General features: G+C 39.6%; 1 protein-coding gene across 8 annotated transcripts in view; it reads left to right on the forward strand.

The window, feature by feature from the left end:
• LOC138757507 (RELT-like protein 1) overlaps window positions 1-26,305 on the forward strand; it is a 279,768-nt gene that overhangs the window by 144,778 nt on the left and 108,685 nt on the right. For all 8 annotated transcript variants that reach the window (XM_069924976.1, XM_069924978.1, XM_069924977.1 and 5 more), the window contains 3 exons: window positions 13,863-14,093; window positions 15,632-15,703; window positions 17,552-17,597. In XM_069924976.1, the coding sequence (XP_069781077.1) occupies window positions 13,863-14,093; window positions 15,632-15,703; window positions 17,552-17,597 (349 nt within the window). The remainder of the gene's footprint in view (window positions 1-13,862; window positions 14,094-15,631; window positions 15,704-17,551; window positions 17,598-26,305) is intronic.

Here is a 26,305-nt window from a genome sequence, read left to right on the forward strand (position 1 = left end):
CAAGCTCTGTGGAGGAAACTTGAAGGTGTTCCTTTGGAGCTGTTCAATTGCCAAGCAGGACCCAAGGCAGCTCCTCTGCCCAGTTGTGTCCTCTTAGCCGTGCTATGAGAGGTGCCTTGAGGTGTCGGTGGAAACATTCTACGAGTCCATTCGGTTGGGGATGATAGGCCGTTGGTGATGGAGCTGAATCTCCAAGAAGTTCGCCAGATGCGCCCAAAGGGCGGAGGTGAACTGAATCCCCCTGTCACTGGTAATGTGCAATGGGATGCCGAAACACTCGACCCAATTCGCGAGCAGGGCTCTGGCGCAGGACTCGGCGGAAGTGTCCTTGAGGGGGATGGCTTCCGTCCACCTCGTTGTCCAGTCGACCACAGCCAGGAGGTAGCAGGCATCCCTGGACACCAGTAGAGGGACCCACTATGTCGATGTGGATATGGTCAAACCTCCTGGCTGGCAGGTCGAAGTGATGTGACATGGAGCTGAACTTTGGATGCTTGGCAATGTGTGCAGTTCCCCGCCATCTGGGCCACTTGTTTCTTTAACCCGTGCCAGACAAAGTGTTCCGCCACCATGCCCACCATCGTCTTGACTGAGGGTGAGCCAGGATTGCCCAGAATGCCTCCTGCCTCCATTGCTGGGAGACTACCGAGACATCGCACCGGACCATGTCATGGCTGCCCAGCAGCTTCAGGTCCTTGAGGTGCAGGCTAGTGATGGCAGTTCAGTGGGCCTGTGTCTCTTCGTCATCCCTCTGGGCCTGAGCTAATTAGGCTTAGTTTAGGCCAGCGGACAAGTTGTGGATGGTCGGTCTGGAAAGCGCGTCGGCAATGACATTGTCCTTAACCGCTGGAGTCGGCTGTCAGTGAGAAATTCCAGGATATAGGAAAGGTATTGTTGCTGGCATGCCGACTTTGGGACTTTAGCCATGGCAAGGTCCTGAGTGAGCGGCTTGTGGTCCATGAAGGCGGTGAACGGTCTGACCTCCAAGAAGTAGCGGAAGTGCCTGATTGCGAGGTACAAGGCCAGGAGTTCTCGATTGAATGTGCTGTACTTCAACTCAGGTGGTCGGAGGTGCCTGCTGAAGAATGCCCATTGACCTCTTCCTCTAGGGTGCCCCTGATGGCTGTGATGAACGTATCCACGGAGACTGCTGTGTGGTGTCAGGTCAGGGGTGGGCCAGTAGGGTGGCGCTTGCGAGGGTGGCCTTGGACTGGGCAAAGGATGACTCGGCCTCTTTTGACCACTCGAGTATCTTGTTTAGAGGAGATCAGGGCGAACAGTGGGCACGGCTCCCGGGATGAAACAATGACCATCCCGGTGAACTCCTGCAGGCCTTTGAGGGTGTCTAGCCTGGGGAACTGTTGTATGGCCCTGACTTTGTCCGGTGATGGTGCTACCCCATCCGCGGTGATGATACAGCCCAAAAACTGTAGCGACTCTTTCCCGAACTGACATTTAGCCACATTGACAGCAAAGCTGAATTCAGCCAGGCGGAACAGTATGCAGAGGTAGGTCTTGTGCTCATTGTGATCTCGACTGGCAATGAGGATGTCGTCGATTATAGGTGAACACGAAGTCCAAGTCTCTGCCCACTGCGTCCATGAACTGCTGGAAGGTTTGGGCTGTGTTCTTCAGGCCAAAAGGCATCCCAAGGAATTCGAAAGGCTGAACGGGGTGATGATGGCGGTCTTGCCAATGCCATCAGGGTGTACGGGGATCTGGTGGTAGCCCCTGACTAAGTCGACCTTGGAGAACACCTTGGCGCTGTGCATGTTGGCTGTGAAGTGCTGGATGTGGGGGGTGGAGTAGCAATCTGGCTTAGTCGCGTCGTTGAGCCGATGGTAGTCCCCACACTGGCGCCAATCCCCAGAGGTCTTGGGTACCATGTGCAGGGGAGATGCTCTGGGGCTGTGCGATATGTGGACTATGCTGAGCTCTAGGAGGCCGGAGCACTCCTCTTTCGCCAATTGCAGCTTCTCCGGTGGCAGTCGTCTGGCCTTGGCTTGGCGCGGAGGGCCCTGTGTGGTGATGTGGTGGCAGACGCCGTGTTGGGGCATGATGGTGGTGAACTGTGGCCGTAAGATGATGGGGAACTCGTCAAGGATGCGGGAGTACTCATCCTTGGGCATGCAGACAGTTGCTATCCCTGTCCTATGCACATTGGACGGCTCGAGACGGAGGGTCTGGAAGGTACGGGCGTGCACGAGCCTCTTGCCCTTCAAGTTGACCTGCAGGCTGTGCGCCCAAAGTAAATTGGCTCCTAACAGCACAGTTCTCATGGTGGCCAGTAGGAACTTCCAACGGTATTTCTCCTGCCCGAGGTATACCTGAACAGTCAGTGTGTCGAAGGTCTTAATATTGGTGCCGTTCACTGCCCACAGGGTCGGGCCTCGTGCTCTTCTGCGAGTCTCAATAGTGGTCGGGAGCATCACGCTCAACTCTGCTCCGGTGTTTACCAGGAAACGCCAACTGCTGGTCTTGCTGACCACATGTAAGAGGCTGTCTTTGTGGCCAGCCGTCGCTGCCATCAGCAGCATCTGGCCCAGTCGTTTCCCTGGTATGAGCAGGGTTGGCGGCATTTGCGGGCTGGTGCTCCCCAGCGTTGCTGATAGAAGCACCAGGTCAACTCGTGCTCTTCCATCTTTTGTCTGGAGCAGGCTGTGGTCGGCTCGGTGCAGTGGAGGGGGGGGTGACCTGGTTCACGATGGCCTCGTTCTCTCTCTTCGTACACCACAGCACGTCAGCTTGGGCTGCGACCTTCCTGGGGTCTGAGAAGTCCTCGTTTGCCAGCAGGAGATGGTTGTCCTCCGGCATTTGTATGAGGAAGGCTTACTCAAACATCAGGCAGGGTTAGTGACCTGCCAGTGCAAGCATCTCATCCATCAAAGCGGACGGGTCTCTGTCCCCCAGGCCATCGAGGTGCACCAGCCTGGCCGCACGCTGCTGATGGGAGATCCCGAAGATGCTGGGGAGGAGGGTTTTGAGGGTGATGTACTTGGCCTCCTCATGACGATCATGGATCAGGTTGTCCATTCTGGCTGCTGTTTCTTCATCAAGGACACACACCACGTGGAAGAACATGGTAGAGTCCTAGGTGATCTGCCGGAGTCGAAACTGTGCCTCTGCCTGCCTGAACTACGTGGGGGCCAGTGGGACCAGAAGGGAGGGAGCTTCACTGAGACTGCACTGATTGATGATTAATCCAATTTTTGATACCAGATATTGTCTGGGCTCGTCAGGGTCACCAATGTAGTGACTGCTACACACAGAAAATACCATTAGACTCGGTGGGGTTTCCAGTAGAACTGTTTATTTGAATTTAGCATGCGCCCCTTTAAGGCAAACGGGAGTTCCGCCCCGGACAGTGGTGACATCATCACGTGGGCCGGGGTGCGAGCTGTGGCCTAAGCCACGAGGCAGTGAGCAAGCCTTGACGGCACCATCTTCTACAGCTGCCCCGCCAGCACGGCAGTACAAACGGGGCCGGTTCGCTCACAGAGATGTGCGCCACCACAGGGATAAGATTTTTTTCATCTAGATTTGAGTCAATCTCTATTGAAGAAAAGAAAAGAGTTTAACCCAGTTAAGAAAGTTTTGTATGACAAAGGATATAGATTTGTTCCTCATTATCCAGCTACTTTGAAAGTATCTTTTTCCAGATCAGCAGAATATGTTTTTTAGAAGTCATGTACAGGATGAAGAGTATGCGAATGGTTTGTCTAAAACTCAAGTAACAATAGATGATGATTTGTTGAAATGAATCAAATCTGATGTATAAAAGAGGGGATGTAATTCTCCCTTTCTTCTTGATGGAGGAAGAAATTCTGTATGGGAAGGTACTATTGTTTATACAGAAATGTTTTTTTTTAAACCCTGGAAATTGGGGGATGTGTTTGTTGATTTCTGATGGCTACGATTGTTTTTGTGGTTTGACCACGACCCATAAAATGGAGTATCTTCAGCATTGGGGGGTGGGGGATGGGTGTTTCATATTTTTTCTTACTTTTTATAATAACTTTTTATGATGTGATTATTTTGAGTTATTTTCATGTTTTTAAGATTGCAGATGTTGACATTCAGGACTAAATTAACTTGTGGGAATTCTTCCTGGATAGGAATGATCAACAGTATTTAAAAAAATGTATAGATAATTAAAATTAATTTTAATGAATCAGTTAAGATTTTGAGTTTTAATATTAATGGGCCCATAAAAAGAAAGAATTTTTTTATCCTACATTAAATTGGGATTAGATATTGCTTTTTTTTTACAAGCGACTCTTTTAACTGAAAAAGAAGACTTGAAATTAAAAAGTGATTGGGTAGGCTAGGTAGTTTTTCTACATTTAATTCTAAAGCTAGAGGAGTAACAATTTTATTTTTTCTGAGGAATGGACTTTGTTAAATATTTACGCACCAAATGCAGATGATTAGAAACTTATACAAGATACTTTTTTTAATTTAGCAGATGTCCACAAAAATGTTTTAGCAGGTGGGAACTTTAATTTCTGTTTGGAACCTTTATTGGATAAATCATCGAGAACTATAGTTAAATCAAAAGTGGCAAAAAGTGAAGGATTTGAATTTAATTGATATATGGAGAAGGATACATCCTAAAGATAAGGATTATTCCTTTTATTCTAATAGATTTGATACATATCCTAGAATCGATTTATAAAAAAAAATAATTCTATTTATTTATTTGTTTGTTTGTGATTTTGGCTCAAGATTTTAAAATGTTGATTATAAAACAAGAATATTATCTGACCATACTCCATTGTTGATTAAATTGGAATTTTCTGAAAAACAACACCGTATATAGATGGAGATTTTTATTTTTATAAGACAAAATATATAATTGTTTTGTGATACAAATTTACATTCAACAGAAGATATGTTTATTACTTGGGATGCGTTTAAAGCTTATTTAAGAGGACAAATTATAAATTATTCTTCAAAACTTAAAAAGGAGTATATGAAAGACAGATAAATTAGAAAAGGAAATAACAATATTGGAAAAATAAATTCAAAAATCATCTTCAGAGAATAAATATCGAAGTTTAATTAATAAGAAATTACAATATAAAAACATACAGAACAGAGAAAATGATATTACAGTCTAAGGAGGAATATTATGAATTAGAATGATCTCAGTGTTAGCTTGTGAATTAAAAGCGGAACAATCTTCTAGAACAATTAATACAATACAACAGAATAATAATGAAGTGACATTTAAACTACAAAAAATGATGTATTTAAAAATTTTTATGAAAAGTTATATAGATATGAATTGTTACATGATGAGGAGGCTATAGATGAATATTTAACACAAATAGTATTACCAAGTTTAACTGAAGTAGGTAAAGATGATTTAGATAGTCCTTTTTTTACTGAACAAGAGGTTCATGATGCACTTAATTGTTTACAAAATAATAAATCTCCAAGAAAGGATGGATTTCCAGTTACATTCTCTAAAGAATTTAATGACTTATTGATTCCTTTATTTATGAAGGTAATAGAACAAGCTTTTAAACTGCATTATCTTTCAGAAACATTTTCCATGGTGATAATTAGTTATTCCTATAAAAAAATAGAGATCCATTAAAAGCAGCTTCAGATAGACCTATATCGTTATTAAATGTTGAAGGCAAAGGAGGAAAAACCCAACACCCAACCCCAACCAACCAATTTTCCCCTGCAGCCGCTGCAACCGTGTCTGCCTGTCCCACATCGGACTTGTCAGCCAAAAACGAGCCTGCAGCTGACGTGGACTTTTACCCCCTCCATAAATCTTCGTCCGCGAAGCCAAGCCAAAGAAGAAAATTATAGCAAAAGTGTTAGTTAGTAGGATTAATGATTATCTTCCTGAATTAATAAATATGGACCAGACAGGTTTTGTTAAAAATAGACAAACCTCAGAAAATATAGTAAGGTTATTAAGTATAATTTATTTAGCACAGAGGAAAAAAAGATTTGAGTGTAATAGTGGCTTTAGATGCAGAAAAAAGCTTTTGATAGGTTAGAATGGGATTTTTTATTTAAGGTCTTGAGTAAACTTGGCTTTGGTTTGAATTTTATAAATTGGATTAAGGCATTATATAGAAATCCTAAAGCTAAAGTAATAATAAATGGACAGATGTTTCAATCTTTTAATTTAATTGGATTAAGTAGACAAGGATGTCCTCTATCACCAGCTTTGTTTGCTTTAGCTATAGAGACACTTTCACATAAGATTCAAAATGACCGACATTTGAAAGTGTTTGTAATAAATCAGACTGAACTTAAAATTAGTTTATTTGCTGATGATATATTAGTTTATTTAACTCGATTACCACTACCTAGACTTTACAGTCATTTGTTCAGAGTATGGGAAAGTTTCAGGATATAAAATAACTGGGATAAAAGTGAAGTAATGGAATTGGTACAAGGAGACTCTTCATAATGTCGAAAGAATTTCAATTTAAGTGGACAGATAAGATTAAATATTTAGGTATACGTATTGATTATAATTTGAATTGTATTCCAATATTTAAGATGGTAGATGAAGATTTTTTTAAATGGGTGAATTTGCCTTTCTTTAATTGGAAGAGTTAATTGTATTAAAATTAATATTTTTCGAAGAATTCAATATTTATTTCAGATTTTACCTATTTCTATACCTCAAAATATTTTCAAGATTTAACAAGTTAGGAAATTTCTTTGGAAAGGAAAAATTCGGGGGGTGTGGCAAGATGGTGTAAGGATCAGACGTGCCTTCCAGTCCTCTCCTGACTCTATCTTATTGCTTTGTCTAGAAATGCCCGTTAAAATTCTTTTAAAGTTTAGATAATTTTAGTGCTGTTTATTTAACTTCTGATGGTACAATTGGTGAGAAAGAGCAAAAAAAAAATGACAACAGATCATCAAAAAACTACATTTTCCAAGTTCAAATTTTGGAGCCTACCTACAGAAAAAACATCGGGTCTCAGCCTGAAATGGATCCCAGGAGAGAGGTACAGCTTTCGGATCTAGAGTTTAATGTTACATCGGTAGAGCCCCCTAAAGAGGGTGCCAAACAGCCTTTAGAACAAAGAGTTACTCAAGTTCGCACAAGTGCAGTAGCATCTGACGGCAATGTTATGAATGAACCACTTGTAGTAACATCAGTTGAAGTACCGGCTGGGGAAAGGCATTTGTCAACTGTAGCGGTGGCACTGCAAACTGCACCTTTTGAGATAAAAGAACCTCTACAACTTGATGTACTGGGAGGAATTAATACATTATGGACTGGGGAAAATCCCGGCCAGCATCCTCCAGTCACTGCTGGAAAGGCTGTGGCTGGGGTTTCCACACGCAGTTATACTACAAGGAAGGCAACTAGAATGAAGGAAGCAACAGAAGACCCTCTCGTTATGCAGAAGAAGCAGGAATCTGTTGAGCCAGAATTTCTTCCAATTGAAAAGATTCTTGTGAATCTTGAATCTAAATTATCTTATACAATGCAGGGATTATCTAAGATTATAACTGAACTTGGTACTAGGTTCAATACTCTGATGGAAATAAATTCTCAACTGATGGCTGAGTTTGGAGCTTTTAAGCTTGAAGTGAGAGATAAATTTAATTCGTGTGAAGAAGATATAGACGAAATACGAGATCAAGTTTCAGATGTGACCAAAATGGTCGAAGACTTACAAATTCAAAATAAAAATTTGGTGAAAAAGATTGATTATTTGGAAAACCAATCCAGACGGAACAATATAAAGATTATTGGTTTGCCGGAAGGAATGGAGGGACCAGACCCAAGAAAATATTTTACTGAAGGGATTCTGCAGGTGCTGGGTCAAGAACATTTCCCGGAAGTTATAATACTGGAATGTGCTCACAGAGCCTTGCGTAGAAGACCTATTTCAGGTCAAAGTCCAAGACCTGTTTTGGTTCGTTGCTTGAATTATTACGACAGAGAAATAATTTTACGAGTGGCTATTAGAAATGCACAACAGAGAAAATCACCCTTGATGATTCAAAATAATCGAGTTTTCTTCTATGCGGATTTGAGTCAAGAAGTTATGTTCCAACGACGGGAATTCAACCCTGCTAAAGAGTTGTTGTGGAAGAAAGGTTATAAAGCAACCTTTAGATACCCAGCTGTTTTCAAGGTTTTTCAAGATGGTTACCAACCAAAGTTCTTTGATTCTCCAAAGGAAGCTATAGCATTTGCTCAAGAGTTACCAATCACTCAATTTCAACAGAGACATAGTCCGCCGCGATCTCCAAGGAGACAAGAGATGAAAGAAAAGAGCTGTGCTCCAAGAAGGAATGGTCGTAACGGTGACTCGGCTGTTGGAGCTGATTAAAAGAAGAGTTGTTCTTTTTTTTTCTAATGCTTTTTTTTTAAAAAAAGGGATATTAAATAATGATGATGTTAGTTTAAGATGAAGTGAGAGTTGGGGGAGAGAACTGGATAGGCACTATTTTCTGAAAGTCATCTGCTACGTGTGAGTTATCTCACACCCATTTTTTTTTGGGAGTTACCGCATTGCGTGGTTTAGATGGGAGGGGGTATTTTTAACCTACCCGTTTTTTTTTCTTTTTTTTTCTTTTTTTTTGTATTATTTAAAGAAAAATAAAAGAAAAAAAAAGGAAAGGAAAAATTCTAAGAAAATCATAGAAAAGTTAACATGGAAATATGAATTAGGAGGATGACAACTTCCTAATTTTAAGAATTATTATAAGGTAGCACAATTAAGATTTCTTGGTTCTTTGTAAAAACTAAACTATCATGGGTGGAAATTGAATTAAATAAAATTGGAGAAACTATATCAGAAGAGTTTATTTACAAATGGGAACTAAAATTAATAACAATGGATAAAGAAGTTCCAATATTAAAATATTTGCTTAATATTTAGAATAAAGTTAGAAATTGATGGAAATCTTTTATCGTTAAAAACACCAAAAATTAATCTTCTCTTAATTTTCTCAAAAGATATTCTTTCTTTAAATATTTGGAATAATAAAGGAATTTCCAAATTTGGATATTGTTATGATAATGATAATGTCATTTGATCAATTAAAAATTAACTATGATATTCCTTTTTGTAACGTGTTATTTTCTTATTTTCATTAAGAGCCTATTTAAGAGAGAAATTAGGATCTGATATGATTCTAAAAAAATCTTATAGATTTAGAACAAATTATATTTGATGGAATGACTAAAAATCTCATTTCAATACAAGAACAAACACCAAAAGTAGGTTTGTTTAATTCAAAAGAAAGCTGGGAACACAATTTAAATACAACAATAGGATCAGCAGGTCTGGCAAGATTTATGTAAAGAAGTTATGTCTAATACTATCAATTTAAGATATAGATTACTCCATTATAATTTCTTTTACATCAATTGTATATTACACCTCAGAAATTGAGTAAATAGAGTTTGAATATTTCAGACCAAACTTTTAGATGAGGAAAAGAAGTTGAAACATTTTTTTACTGTACATGGTCTTGTTTGAAGGTTAATCCTTTTTGGGCTTCTGTTAGTAAGTTTCTACAATGAACTACTGGTGTTGCTTTTCCATTAAATCCTGAATAATTATTATTATTAGGAAATTTTGAAAGTATTACTCCTAAATTATCTTTGTCAAATTTTCAATTGATATTTAAGTTAGTTTTAGTAATAGCAAGGAAATGTATTGCTGTTACATGGAAATCAGATGTTTCATTAACATTAGAAAGATGGCATACAGAGATTCAAAGTTGTATTCCTTTTTAAAAAAAATTACTTATAATTTAAGGGGTAAATATTCTGTATTTTACAAATTTGGAGCCCGTATGCTAGAATAAGATTAAAATTATATTTTGTTATTATTTTGAATTCTCCTGACCAATGAAGTTTTCCCTAAATGAATAATAACTTCTGAAACAATACTTTTTCTGATCCTTGAGTGTCATCTGAAGCAATCCGAATTAATATATAGCTATGTTATTATGTATTTTATATTTAGATTTTAATATTGGGATTAGTTTTGGTGGGGGTTAGGGTATTTTTTTTAGTTTTTAGTTTTAGTAGTGTCTTTGTTTTTTTCCTTTTATATATTATCAACATTAACATTGTAATATTGTGATTTGTTATTAATTGTTATAATGATCACATATAAATAAAATATTTTTAAAAATGCAGTTGTTGGAGTTGGTGGGTTTGTAGAAGATGCCTGTCAAGAGTTTGTTTCCCGAGATGGAGACAGAGAGATTGAGGAAAGGGAGAGAGTTGCTAGAGGTGAGGAAAGTGAATTTCAGATTTATTGTTACTGTACGTACATGACATCATATACAACCCTAAGATTCTTTTTTCTGTGGGCTAGGCAGAATTACCACTTAATGGTACTGTAAAAAATAACTACACACCCTACACGTAAACAAAATAATCAACTATAAACTGATAATATAAACAAACTGTGCAATACAGAGAGAATAAAAAGTATCAATAAAGTACACATGTAAGAGTCCTTAAATGAGTCCCTAATTGAGTTTGTTGTTAAGAACTCTGATGATGGAAGGGTAGCTGCTGTTCTGAATTTCGTAGTGTGTGTCTTATGGCACCTATACCTCTTTCCTGATAGCAGTGGTGAGAATAGAGCGAGTGCTGGGTGGTGTGGATCCTTGATAATTTCTGCTGCTCTCCAATGGCGTTCCTGTAGATGTTCTTGATAGTGGGGAGGGTTTTGCCTGTGATATCCTGGGCTGTGTCCACTACCTTTTGGAAGGCTTTATGCTCAGGAGTATTGGTGCCCCCATACCAGACCATGATGCAGCTGGTCAGCAGCTTCCACCACAAATATGTATAAATTTGTGTTAGTTTCTGGTGCCATACCAAACCTCCCTGAACTCCTGAGGAAGTAGAGGCACTGACATGCTTTCTTCACAATGTCATTAGTGTGCTGGGTCCAGGAACGATCCTCTGAGATAGTGACTCCCAAGAATTTAAATTTGCTCGGGATAGAAGTTGGCAGCAAAGTGGATGAAGTCGACGAGCTCATCATGGGTGCATTAGGCAGCACCAAAATAGTCTTCGATTTAACAGAGAAAGAGTTGAGGGGCTTTGCCTGTGTAGTCTTGGAGCATAGATACTCCATGTAGTCAAAAAAAGGCAGGCATAGCTGGGGCCGATGTGAGTACCCATGGCTGCCCCTTTAACCTGGAGAAAGTGGGATGAGTCAAAGGAGAGATTATTGAAGGTGAGAACAAGTTGGAAGAGGGTAGTGGTGGAGAGGGACTGGTTGGGCCTGGTGTCTAGAAAGAAACGTCGGGCTTTGAGGCCTTCGCTATGTGGATAGTGATAGAATATCCATGGTAAACATGAGATGATCATGTTCAAGGAACTAGAAATTATTGAAGAGATAAAGGAGGTGTGAAGTGTCCTGGATGTATGTGGGGAGGGACTGGACCTGGGGGACAAAATGGAGTTGAGGTAAGAGGAGACCAATTCAGTGGGGTGGAGCATGCGGACATAATGGGTCTGCCGGGAAAATTGGTTTTGTGGATCTTAGGTAGGATATGGAAACAGGCAGTGTGGGGTTGGGAACAATAAGGTGGGAGGCCGTGTTAAGGAGATGCCTGGTAGTAATGAGTTCAAAGATGGTGCATGGTACCCGGAATTGAAGAGGCTGTGAATCTTTTAATGTCACGCTTCAAATTGTCAAGTTTATTGTCATCTGATTACACAAGTACAACCTAACAAAACTGTGTTCTCTGGTCCTCAGGGCAAAACATGCCGACACACAACCAGACTTAATACACATACAGGAAAACAATACACATGTATTCATATATATATATATATATATATATATATATATATTGTTTCATAAATATGAAAGTCTCAGATGGTTAGTGTGAGCAGTTCCCTTGGTTGTTTGGCATTCTGACTACCTGTGGGAAGAAGCTGTTCCTCAGCCTGGTGGTGCTGGCTCTGATACTCCTGAATCTCTTTCCCACTGGGAGTAGCTGAAAGATGCCCTGTGCAGGGTGGAAGGGGTCCTCAATGAGTTTGCGTGCCTTCTTCAGAAAACTATCCCAGTAGATCACGTTTATGGGAGGAGGGAGACCCCATAATCCTCTCTGCCACTCTTATAGTCCTGTGGATTGACTGCAAATCCATTTCTCTACATCATCTGTACCACACTATGATGCAGCTGACCAGGATGCTCTTGATGAATCTCCTGTAGAAGGTTGACATAGGTAGCTGTACCTGCTTTATTCTCCTCATGAAGTGCTGTTGTGCCTTCCTGACAAGAGAAAAGATGTGTGTCCACAATTGGTCTCTAGCTAAGTGAATTCCAATAAACTTGGTGCTCTCCAATACAGAGTTATTGATGGGTAGTAGAGGGTGTTTGTTCCTGGTCCTCCTGAAATCCTTGGTTGTCTCCTACAGCTTGTCCATATTGAGACTTGGGTTGTTTCTATCACACTACATCACAAGATCTTTCACCTCTTTAGTGCAACTCATCATTGCTGGTGATGAGGTCAACTTTTGTTGTGTCATCTATAAACTTGATGACACTGATGGAGCTCTATCTGATGATGTAGTCTGGATCAGTAGCATGAATTATACAAGAGATAAAATTTGTGAAGATGTGCTCATTTTGAAGCATTGGAGATTGAGGTTAATAAGGGGATAAAGAACAAAGATGAAATTTGGGCATCACTGCCATTCTTTATTTTATTTTAGTAATCTCCAAATTGAAGAGTGCACGCATCAATGATCAATAATAATGCTATTTTTTGTTTAATTACTTATTCAGAGTGGTTGAACTGCACAGTTATTTTTTACAAATGAGAAAAGATTGAGTAGTGCACTGAAGACTATCTGATACTGAGTCCTGCTTCAATAAATGACCCCCAAAAAAGAGGGAATTGGGACAGGTGGAAGAATTAAATTTGACATTTCATTGAGGAACTGTGACTAGTGTAATTCTGTACTCTTTCTGGTTTTTATATATGACATAGATGAAAAAAACAGAAGGGTGGGTCAATCAGTTGGATGAGTTATTGTAGTTTGCAAAAGGATAAAGACAAGATGCAGAGTTGGGCGGAAAAGTGGCAGATGGATTTCAATCCAGATAAGTATGAGGTGATGCATTTTGGAAGGTCAAGCCTGAAGGCTAAGTAGAGGTTACTTAACAGTGTGGAAGAACAGGGGGACCTTGGGTTGAAATCCATACATCACTCAAAGTTGCTGCACGCATTTATTAAGTCTATGGGATGCTGGACTTCATAAATGGGGGATTAAATTCAAGAGTCGAGAGGTCATATTGCAACTCTACAAATATCTGGCGAGATCATGCTTAGAGTATTGTGTCAGATCTGGTCATCTCATTATAGGAAGAATGTGTAAGCTATGGAGAGGATGCAGAGGAGATTTGCTAGGATTGTAAAATGCTGTAAGTCTTATGAGGCAAGGTTAGCAGAGCTAAGACTTGTCTCTTTGGATCAAAGAAGGATGAAAGTTGACTTAATAGAAGTCGACAAGATTCTGAGAGGCATAGTTAAGATATAGCTAGTGCCTTTTTTCCAGGAGGAGGGCACCTGTATAAAGTGAAGGGAGGAATGTTTAGGAGAGACATCAGGGTTAAGGTTTTTACACAGATGGTTGAGGGTACCAGGAATGCCTTGCCATGGGTGGTGGTGGTGGAGGCTGAAACAGTAGTGGAATTTAAGAGACTCTTAGACAGGCACATGACAGAAAATTAGATGATTATGAGGTAGGAAGGGTTTAGTATTTTTTTGGTCAGAATATATGGGTCAGCACAACAGTGAGGACTAAGGTGCCTGTACTGTGCTGTAATATTCTATGTTCTATGGGTTTTTTTTCTCTCCCTTTGTTTTCACAGGGTCCTGGTCATTTTCTGATCCTTTAGGAGGTCAAACCTTCAAGGAAGAGCAAAACCAAACAAAGACAAATACTGGGCATCCAGAGAACATTGCATTTGTATTGGTACCTGTTTTCTTTCTAATCGGTCTTTTAGGAATATTAATTTGCCATATTTTAGCTAAAAAAGGCTATCGATGCACAACGGACAGAGAATCAGTGTGTGAGGAGAATGTTCCTGAGGCAGAAATGGGTAAGTGCTGCAATAATAAATCGGGCTTTCAGAGAATAAGTCACATGACATCTCATTTCAAGGACAAATAACATTTCTGTATCAAGCCTTATTTTAAAAAAAAATCTGTTCTTTCAGTCATTGTATTTCTTGAATAATGGAACTGTGGATTTGAATCTCAATGTGGTATAGAAAATGTCCCTTTCTGCCGAGGCTACAGTTGTGCAATAGCAGGCGTAATGTCCAAATATTTGAAGTTGAATTAATGGCTTCTGGAATTTCCCATGTGGTCATGAAAGGTTTATGTAAATCAATGTTAAAGAAACAGAATTGACTTTGCATTTAGAAATTTGAGTACCAATGTATTAATGTAGATGAGAAATTCTGCAGCTAGATTGGAAAGGAATTTATTCAGGATGTCAGGATTATTTTGGTTTGAGTGAACAGAGAAAATAGTAGCTAAGGGTGTGGAATAAGTAGGATACATCTCCCACCATGATAGATCTTTGTCAGATATCAGTGGAGGAAATTCTCCACTGGGATGAACCTGCCCCATCCCTCGGACTCTACTGAGCTGAAGACTGCATTGCAGTCTGTCCCTGGGAAGAGCCCAGTTACAATCTCATCTGCCAGAAAATGTGAATTGGTTTCAGTGGGGAATCTGCTCATATGCTATATGAGGATTCTTTGTTGAATCTGCCCGATGCATGTTCAGCAGTCCCTTTAAAATGAATGGGAGAAAGATGAGCAAAGCTTTTGATTTGAAGTAATAATTATGTATTATTTATTTTAATCTTTTTTTTTAACCTGCCCAGTGATTGATTTGTTTTTCCCCTGAAGAATTGCAGGTATTTAGTAGCTGACAATTTTGATAACTGGTCAGACTGGAGGTACAGACTTCTTCTTCTTCTTTGGTTTGGCTTCGCGGACGAAGATTTATGGAGGGGGTAAAAGTCCACGTCAGCTGCAGGCTCGTTTGTGGCTGACAAGTCCGATGCGGGACAGGCAGACACGGTTGCAGCGGCTGCAGGGGAAAATTGGTGGGTTGGGGTTGGGTGTTGGGTTTTTCCTCCTTTGCCTTTTGTCAGTGAGGTGGGCTCTGCGGTCTTCTTCAAAGGAGGTTGCTGCCCGCCAAACTGTGAGGCGCCAAGATGCACGGTTTGAGGCGATATCAGCCCACTGGCGGTGGTCAATGTGGCAGGCACCAAGAGATTTCTTTAGGCAGTCCTTGTACCTTTTCTTTGGTGCACCTCTGTCACGGTGGCCAGTGGAGAGCTCGCCATATAACACGATCTTGGGAAGGCGATGGTCCTCCATTCTGGAGACGTGACTGTCAAAACCCCTTTCTGTCAGTCTAATTAACTGCTGGTTACAAGGAAGTCACATACTGCATTATGTTGCAATGATGTGCTGGAATTGTGCCTAGGGCCAGGCAGGGAGCCAACCGGCAATGTTAGAGGAGTGGAAGATCTGCTCCACAATGAAGTGAACTCTAGTTGGATTTGCCGTATATTTTCTGACTGATCAATTGATTTTGATTTTGTTGAATTTTATTTCAGATTTCCATGATGGTAGCGAGCATAATGCTGATACTGTTGGGAAAATGGTGCATTGTATTATGAAAAATCCAGGTAAGTTACCAATATGAAGGTGTAATAAATTAGGGAAGAAATGTGCTATTGAGTCTATAGACACAAAACTGTTTGTTTATCCTTGGTATCAGTCCCTTCCATTATGGTTTTTTTCAGTGTCCTTTTGCTCTCCTTCCAATGAAGCCATAGCAGCGATGTACTTTGGACTCCTAATGCATATTTCATGGAACCATTATATAAACAAAATCCAAAGGAGAATCTGCCAGAAAATGTAATTGACTATAAGCTGCTACACTGCCTGCCTGCAGCTCTCGAACTGGTCTGGATATCCACGACTTTTCTGTTTACTCACATGTAAACTGCAGCATGACCACCACTCTAAATATACTATCCTTGGGATTTTCTGCTTGGTTTTGAACTCTATTTTCTTGTCACCTTTAACTTTTGTGATTTTCATTACAAAATCTGCCAGGATGCTGTGTGTTCTTTTGCTCCCTGGCTCCTTGGTTATGAATCTTGAATCTTTTGGAGGTATGGGTAGTGGCTTTACCACAGTTATTAATTTTTAAGGTATCTGACCACTTTATGCTTTGGATTTGTGTATTAATGTTCAATAATAGCTTTAATTACATAGTGTTATAAACAAATACTCCAAGGCAGTTCACAGAGATGTGGCTAGTGAGTTAATTGTTTCCAGGCATTATCTTAATGTTGTTTAGTGATGGGTTGCTCTTTAATTTTATGACTAGTTATTCAAAGCATCTTGATACCATTGATTCCTTTATTTGAATTAATATAAATGTTATTTCAAGTTTTGAAATAATTTGAACCTTTATGAAAAGTCTTCATTGTTGCTTGGGCATTAAATTCCAGTCTTTTATTCACTTTGGGACTTATTGGGAAACTTCATCAGGATCTCATTGAAAATTTCAAACTTTTGAAAACTTAAAAATGCAAATTCACTTAAATGAAAGAACCAATCCATTTGATTTAGTTCAGGAAATCCTTGTTTTGCTGGCTGTCCATCTATTACAAGTTTGCTTGGACAATGTTGTTTGGATGGTGACATTTAAAATACAGAGCTTTCATTGTTTTTTCAGACATTGTAAAATGGGCGAGTCAGTGAGGAGGTTCATGCTTTAAAGAAGAATTCTGAAGTAGATTGAGTATGATTAAGTCAGTTGCTGTGAGAGCTGTTATTGATGCGGTGGACTGTAATGATCAGAAAACATGATTATTGAACAAGATAATGTTCTTGCATTCTATGTTAATGAATCTTATATGCCTCCACTACCTCATCCACCTGCTCTAATACTTTCAGGTATTGGACTTGTTCATGAGGTCTCTGTTTCTCAATACACCTTTGTATCTTCTGAAAAATGTGTCAATTCTAATTAATTAATTGCTAAATTAGACTCTAGTCAGGTCTGTGTATATTTACTCCTGAAATCACTTGCAATTGGTTGCTCATGTTTTGAGTTTTTAGATATTCATGGAAATGAAAAATGCAGTTTATGTTTTACTGATCAGTATAAATCCCATAACTGACTTGAATTTGGAAAGTATTCTAACTATACTGATCGTATATTAAATATAGCCAGCAACAAATTTTTTTTAAAAAGATGATTTATTTTTGTTTTCACATCGGTTTTTTTTATGGTGCTCTCTTACTTACTTTTAATTATTAATTTTTGGTCATAATTTTCAAAACTTAGTTAAATGAATTCACAGCTAACCTGAGAATAAGAATTTGCACCATAAATTGGATTGAGATGCATTGTCGAACCTGAACAAATACTAATTGTACATTGGTTTAGAATTTCAAATTTTCATTATTTAGTTTGGGACTAAGTGTAACTTTTTATGCTTTTTTTTATTCCTTTGCAGCTAATACTGAAGCTTTACAAGCTATGTTAGATAATAAGTTAGAGAGGTAAGACTGCTTTTAAATCTTTATTAAAATATGAAATATCAATTATCTCTGAAGTGAGGGGGGTCACTTAATTATATTTTTAGAGTTGTCAGGAAATTATCATTCAAATACTTTGTGTGGTGGTAAACTCTTATTTTGCCAGTTTGTTATCTGGAAAAGCAAATGTTATTCCTTCTCTAATCGTGAAGATGACTAGTAGTAATGCTCTCTGGCTTAAGAATGGGTGAAGAACATAAAATTGGGCGTGCATTATCCTGTTGGCCTATATCTCCACAAGATATGATGTCCCTGCTGAAGAAATTGCCCTTAAATGAACTTTGCTCAGTCCTCAGTTGGACCCCATCACTGTTATTGTTGCTGAAGTAATTATATTTTGAGTCCTGTTTGTGTTAGCATCAGTCTTGAGATTGCTGCTTTAAAACTCTCTTGAGCTGCATGACAGTGGGAAACAAGATTTTGTGTGGCATATTGTAGGAAATATTATCTGGATATCAATTTTTGTTATTAGAAATCTCTTGACAAGTGACTTTTCAGAATTAGATCTGTCTTAAGAATGCTGCTGACCACCTCCATCCTGGCCTACTACCTAAATTGTGCGGAACAAAATGGCTTAGAGGCAATCTTATTCCTGTGCCAATATCAGTTAATTGGTTAGAGAGGCTTCAGAAGACTGAAGTTGAGCCTTTATTCAGTCAATTTCAATGCGAGCTTATGTGCAGGAAAGATCAAGTGCTAAGGTCTCTTCAGGAATTAAAATGAATGATCATCATTAAGAAAGGACATAATAAATGACCATTTTTATTTTTAGCCCATCAGTTGTGGTCACAATTAATTTTGGTGACACAAGGCTGGATGGCTATTCTGGGATCTTTCATAGCATTTCCATAATTTTGAATCTGAGAGGCCTTCTTGCAGTATGCATCCATTCCAGATACGTTAGTTCTAAAATGAATATTGCCCCCACCTTATGGTATATTCCTACCTATTCTGCTTCATGGCTGCTCTCATCCATTCAGTACATTCTGCACCTCTTTATGGTTCCATAATCCATTATTTTTTCATAGTCTGATCTCATTCGTTTTTTGAAACTTGGAGTTTCCAAGAGGTTCCCAAGATATTGTCTGAATTATTAACTATGCCAGTTCTTCTGTTTTTAGCAATTTGGCCAACCATCCCAGAATACCTCCTGGTCATGTCTCATTTGCTCTGTTTCATATGTACCATTTTGAAGACCTAATCAATGACTGTATGTTGTTTCCAGGTTGACTTGTGATTAAGGGCCATCTGCGCTGAGAGAATTTCACTGTTAGTTTCTAGAGGTGATAGTTTCCATTGGCTGCGCTTTATCAATAGCTGTTGATTTTCTAATACCTTGTAACCTCTTTAATGCTGATCTCCATGTAGAATTTTCAACAAACGACAGATTTTCTATATCTAATGACAGAAGCAATCGCAGTTGATTGAAAGCTGACTTTTAGTCATTATATGCAGTAAAATCCCTGTTATCTGGAATTCAAGCAACCAGCAGCCCTAAGCAACTTGCGAAATAAAATCAAGGAAAGTAAATAGGTAAAAAATACGGAAGTTTAAAATTGCAGCCTGCCCCCCAGTGGTCAGTTTGCCAATCACACAATCTCAAGCAACTGGAAAATTAACTTATCCGGCATCTACCAATCCCCATAAGTGCTGGATATAAACTGTAGTTAACAATACATTCTGATATTTTTCTGTCTTTTTCAGTGATACTCTATAAAGGCACACTGAGGTTGAAAAAGCTTAAATTTAATCACTTTGGAAACGATGCATGAAATTAAGAGTAAATAAATACTAAAATTATGCAACCTATTGAAAATGTCCCTTTCCATCTCTATAATCTGCATCAATCCTACATGAGTGAAAATACACAATTCCTTCAATAAGTCCACCCACCTGTTACATCATTAGTGGCCATACATTTAGCTGTTTTTAAAGACTCAAGGAGATCATTATTCTTTTTGAGATTGTAATATTTAGAGTACTTAGTGGTCAGGCATTCAACTTTAAGCTCCTGGAATCCCCTTCCTTATTTCTCTTGTCTGTCCATTTTCTTAATTCCTTTTAAGATTTTTTTTCAAAATGGATTTTTCAGTTTGACCAAGCATGTGAGAGGAAAATGGAATACCACAATGAAATCCATGTAGATAGAATCAATGCACATAGACCTGAGATCAAGATCAAATCTGTGTCACTGGAGTGCCACCATAGGATCATGGTGGCACTCAGTGATCCATCCAGAAGTTACTCCTGTTCTGAATGGAGTATGTTTTATGAGGTTCAGCATTTCCAAATTAGCAGCCTCAACAATGCAAATTTTATTCCACAAACTGATTATCTGGTTTCAGGACTGCTCCTGGAGCCAGCTCATTGAGATACCGGTAACTGAAAAAGGCAGCTGAGTGCTTCTACTTTCAAAGAAGTCTGAGGAGATTTGGTATGTTGTTAAATTCTCCATCAAACTTCCACAGGTATTCTGTGGAAAATTTACTGTTGGTTGGATTTTGTCATCTGCTTTGAAGCCTTGAGTGCCTTGGGGTGCATGAGGTGAGGGAAAAAGGCAAGACCAGTCAAATTACTGGAGGCAAATTCACTGTCTCTGAAGGGACTCTCTTTTGCTTTTCTTCTTCAGGGCAATATTAATGGTGATTCTCTCTCTGTTTTATGGCAGGCAAAAGAAAATTTTGTGTAATACTACATTTTCTGTATTATTACATAACAAGGAATCTTGATTCTGACCTCTCGTCCATTGAAAGCATCTATGTGAAGCACGGCCTTTGACTCTCTTTTGCTTTTCTTCTTCAGGGCAATATTAATGGTGATTCTCTGTCTATCTTATGGCAGGCAAAAGAAAATTTTGTGTAATACTACATTTTCTGTATTATTACATAACAAGGAATCTTGATTCTGACCTCTCGTCCATTGAAAGCATCTATGTGAAGCACGGCCTTTGACTCTCTTTTGCTTTTCTTCTTCAGGGCAATATTAATGGTGATTCTCTGTCTATCTTATGGCAGGCAAAAGAAAATTTTGTGTAATACTACATTTTCTGTATTATTACATAACAAGGAATCTTGATTCTGACCTCTCGACCATTGAAAGCATGTATGTGAAACACGGCCTTTGACAAGATTCCACATGAGAGGTTGGTTCAGAAGGTTTGGATACTAGGTATGCATAAAGAGGTAGAAAACTAGATTCAAAATTGGCTTGATGGAAGGAAACAAAGAATGGTGGTGGATAGTTGCTTCTCAGACTAGAGGTCTGCGTCGAGTGGTGTGCCTCAGGGATCTGTGTTGGGACCATTATTGTCTGTTATCTATATAAATGTCCGAGACGATAATGTGGTGAATTGGATCAGCAAGTTTGCTGATGACACAAAGATGGGCGGCATAGTGGACTGTGAGAAAGATTGTCAAAGCTTGCAGAGGGATTTGGACCAACTGGGAAATTGGGCCAGTGAATGGCTAATGAAATTTAATGCAAATAAGTGTGAGGTGTTGCACTTTGGAAGAGCGAATCAGGGTAAGATATACACAGTAAATGGTAGGCCATTGTGGTGTGCGGAGGAGCTAAGAAATCTAGATATACATATACATTGTTCCCCAAAGGTGGTGTCACATGTGGACAGGGTTGTAAAGAAAGCTTTTGGCATCCTAGCCTTTATAAATCATGAATATAAAGGTTGGGATCTTATGTTGAAGTTATTCAAGTCATTGGTGAGGCAACACTGAGAATATTGTGTGCAGTTGTGGTCACCCAGCAGCAGGAAAGATATCAATAAGATTGAAAGAGTGCAGAGAAGATTTACTTAGATGTTGCCAGGTCTTCAGGAGTTGAATTAGATTAAACAGCTCAGGAGTATACTCCTTGGAATGAAAAAGAATGAGTGGAGACTTGATAGAGGTTTATAAGATTATGAGGGGTATAGACAGAGTAGATGTGAGTAGAATGTTTCCACTTAGATTGGGGGAGATAAATACGAGAGGTCATAGCTTTAGGCTGAAAGGGGAGAGGTACAAGGGGAACATTGGGGAAGGTTTTTCACTCAAAGGGTGTGGAATGAGCTACCATCTGATGTAGTGAATGCAGATTCAGTCTTGAGTTTTATAAATAAATTGGATAAATACATGACTAAGAGTGGTCTGGAGGGTTATGGAATGAGAGTAGGTCAGTGGGACTAGCTAGTTTTATTGGTTGGCATAGACCAGAAAGGTCGAATGGCCTGTTTTTCTGTGTTGTAAGTTCTATGGTCTGGTTGCCAAACTTCAGGAAGGATATCATTAAGATTGAAATAGTTTAGAGAAGATTTACTAGGATGTTGCCGGGTCTTCAGGAGTTGACGTACAGGGAAAGATTAAACAGGTTAGGACTTTATATCTTGGAGCATAGAAGAATGAGGAGAGATTTGATAGAGGTTTATGAGAGATATAGACAGAGTTAATGCAAAGAGGCTCTTTCCACTTGGGTTGGGGGAGATAGATATCAGAGGACATGGTTTTGGCATGAAAGAGAAAAGATTTATGGGGAACTTCACTTGAGAGCGGTGGGGGTTTGGAATGACCTGCCATCTGACATGGTAAATGTGGGCTCACTCTTAAGTTTTAAGAATAAATTTGATAGATACAAGGATTGGAGAGGTTTGGAGGGTTATGGAATGGGTGTAAGTCAGTGGGACTAGCGGAATGATGTTTTGGAAAAGACTAGAAGGGCTGAATGGCCTGTTTTATGTGCTGCAGTGTTCTAAGGTTAGGAACATAGGAAGTTGGAACAGGAGTAGGCCAAAAATGGCCCATTGAGCCTGCTCCGCCATTCAATAAGATCATGGCTGATCTAATTTATGACCTAACTCCACCTACCTGCCTTCTCCCCATATCCCCTAATTCCTCTATCATGTAAAAATTTATCTAACCGAATTTTAAATATGTTTAATGAAGCAGACTCAACCACTTCCCTGGATAGAGAATTCCAAACATTCACTACTATCTGGGAAAAAAACTATTTTTCCTCATCTCTGTCCTAAATCTACTCCCCCGAATCTTGAGACTGTGTCCTCTCGTTTTAATTTCCCCGACCAGCTCAAAAAACCTTCCTACATCTATCCTATCCATACCCTTCATAATTCTATATGTTTCTATAAGATCTCCTCTCATTCTTCTGAACTCGAGCGAATACAATCCTAGATGATTTAATCTTTCATCATAAGTCAACCCCTTCATCCCAGGGATCAACCTAGTAAACCTCCTCTGGACTGTCTCCAAAGCCAGTATATCCTTCCTCAAATATGGAGACCAGAACTGGACACAGTACTCCAGGTGCGGTCTCACCAGTACCTTATACAGTTGCAACATTACCTCCCTACTCCTGAATTCAATTCCTCTAGCGATGAAGGCCAACATTCCATTTGCCTTCTTAATAACCTGCTGCACCTGCAACCTAACATTTTGCGATTCATGCACAAGCACTCCCAAGTCCCTAGGCACAACAGCATGTTTTTCACCCTTTAAATAATATTCAGCTCTTTTATTTTTCTTGCCAAAGTGGATAACCTCACACTTACTAACATTGTACTCCATCTGCCAGACCTTTGCCCACTCATCCAGCTTAACTATATCCCTCTGCAGACTCTCCACATCCTCATTACAATTTGCTCTTCCACTCAATTTGGTGTCATCCGCAAACTTGGCTACATCACATTTTGTCCCCTCCTCCAAGTCATCAATGTAAATGATGAACAGTTGTGGGCCTAGCACCGACCCCTGCAGCACCCCACTTACCACTCTCTGCCAACCTGAAAAACTCTCATTTATCCTGACTCTCTGCCTCCTGTCAGACAACCAATTTTCAATCCAGGCCAATAGACTTCCCCGGACTCCACTTTCCTGTAACTTACTGATAAATCTCTTGTGCAGCACCTTATCAAACGCTTTCTGGAAATCCAAATATACAACATCAACCTGTTCCCCTCTATCCACCGCACTCATTATATCCTCAAAGAATCCTAACAAGTTTGTCAAACAAGATCTTCCCACTAAAACCATGCTGGGTCTGCCTGATTGAGCCCTTACGTTCCAAAAGTTTCACTATTTCATCTTTAATGACGGCTTCAAGCGTTTTTCCAACTACAGACTTCAAGCTAATTGGCCGAAAATTTCCAGTCTTCTCCCTACATCTCTTTAAAAAGTGGCACAACATTTGCTGTCTTCCAGTCTGCCGGGTCCTGCCCAGAATCTATGGAAATTTGGTATATGACCACCAATGCATCAACTATAACTTCTGCCATTTCCTTCAGAACCCTTGGATGCATATCATCAGGACCGGGTGATTTGTCTGGCTTTATTTAGTCCCATTAGTTTCTCCATCGCTACTTCCTTTATAACAACTATTTTATCAAGGCCTTCCCCAACATTCACATCCTTAACTCCGCACATGCTCGACGTATCTTCCACTGCGAAGACTGACACAAAATATTTGTTCAGTGCCTCGGCCATTTCCTCATTTTTTTGCTACCAGTTTTCCTTTCTCATCCTCCAAGGGTCCTATGTAAACTCTGGCCACCCTCTTCCGTTTTATATATTTATAAAATTTTTTGCTTTCTGTTTTTATATTTTGTGCCAATTTACTTTCATAATCTTTTTTCCCATTTCTTATTACCCACTTTGTAACCCCCTTGTTGTCTCTTAAAGTTATCCCAATCTTCCAGTTTCCCACTGCTCTTTGCAGCTTTGTACACCTGTGCCTTCAATTTTATACTCTCCTTTATTTCCTTTGTTAACCACGGTTGATTTTTCCCTCCCTTGCTGCCCTTTTTCCTGATCGAAATATATTTTTGTTGAGCATTACAAAATATTTCTTTGAAAATCTTCCACTGTTCCTCAACTGTTTCATCAGTTAGCCTGTGCTCCCAGTCCACTCTGCCCAATTCCTCCCTCATCCTATGGTAGTCACCCCTGTTTAAGCATAATATATTAGTTTTAGCTCTAACTATTTCCCCTTCCATCTGAATTAGAAATTCAATCATACTATGATCGCTATTTCCCAGATGGTCTCTGACTATTACATCATTTACTCTACCTATCTCATTGCACAACACTAGATCCAGGAGAGCATTTTCTCTTGTTGGCTCCTTAACATGCTGCTCAAGAAAGCTATCGCAGATGCATTCTATGAAGTCCTCTTCCAGACTCCCATGACCAACTTGATTTTCCCAATCTATGTGGAAGTTAAAGTCCCCCATGAGTACTGTCGTTTCATTATTACATGCCTCACTTTTCTCTATTTATTTCCTGTGCCACTAAACTATTGCTATTTGGTGGGCGATAGATAACACCCACCAATAATTTTTTTCCCTTTGTTATTCTTTATCTCTACCCAAATGGACTCAACATTATGCTCTTTAGATCTTATATCATTCCTCACTACTGCCTGGAGCTCATCTTTGATTAAGAGTGCAACTCCACCTCCCTTACCATCCTGTCTATCTCTTTGCACCACCTGATACCCTTGAAAGTTTAATTCCCATTTAGGGTCACCTTGTAGCCATGTTTCCGTGATGGCTACCAAATCATAGGCATGGGTACCGATTTGCACCTCAAGTTCACTAATCTTATTTCTAATACTGCGGGCATTCAGATAAAGTGCCCTTATGCTCTTTGTCCTTTTAATATCTAGTGACTTCTGTAACCTTTTCTTTTGATTTTTCTGCCCACTCTTTTTCTTTGTAATTTTCTTAACACTATCATTGACCCGAAAACTCACTGCACCATCTGATTTTTTTTACTTTCTCCTCCCAACATTACTTTTCCTATTTTACTTTTCCTGGCCATTTCTTTATCTTCCCTACCCTTTTCCCTATCACTCAGGTTCCCATTCCCCTGCCAAATTAGTTCAAACCTTGCCCCACTGCTGTACCAAACATACTTGCCAAAATGTTGACACCTTTTGGATTTAGGTGCAACCCGTCCTTGTAAAGATCATGCCTTCCCCAAAAGAGATCCCAATGATCCAAGAAGCCAAATCCTAATCCTAATTGTAGGTTAATTGGGTGTAATTGAATGTCACGGGATTCAAAGGCCAGAAGTGGCTTCCACCTTGCAAGTAAATTTAAATTTTAAAAAATTGGTGCATCTGTACATTGTACTTATGTATATGGCAATATTGAACAAAATGCTTGTTTGTAAATTAAAAGCTTTGGTGCCCTCCAGTGGCCATTTAACTAAGTTACAAAAAAAACAATTTAAAGTACTTGCTGCAGTCATAGTAATTCAGAATGAAGTTTGATACTAGCACAATGTGTTAAGATGGGCTAATATTAACGTTACTAGTTTTCAATAACTTGATCAAATGGCATTTTGAATTCCACAGATCAGGTTCTATTTATTGTCATGTTCTTCTTTGGCTTGGCTTCGCGGACGAAGATTTATGGAGGGGGTAAAAAAGTCCACGTCAGCTGCAGGCTCGTTTGTGGCTGACCAGTCCGATGCGGGACAGGCAGACACGATTGCAGCGGTTGCAAGGGAAAATTGGTTGGTTGGGGTTGGGTGTTGGGTTTTTCCTCCTTTGCCTTTTGTCAGTGAGGTGGGCTCTGCGGTCTTCTTCAAAGGAGGCTGCTGCCCGCCAAACTGTGAGGCGCCAAGATGCACGGTTTGAGGCGTTATCAGCCCACTGGCGGTGGT

The sequence above is a fragment of the Narcine bancroftii genome, chromosome 3 (genome assembly GCF_036971445.1).
Source record: "Narcine bancroftii isolate sNarBan1 chromosome 3, sNarBan1.hap1, whole genome shotgun sequence".
Lineage (NCBI taxonomy): Eukaryota > Metazoa > Chordata > Chondrichthyes > Torpediniformes > Narcinidae > Narcine > Narcine bancroftii.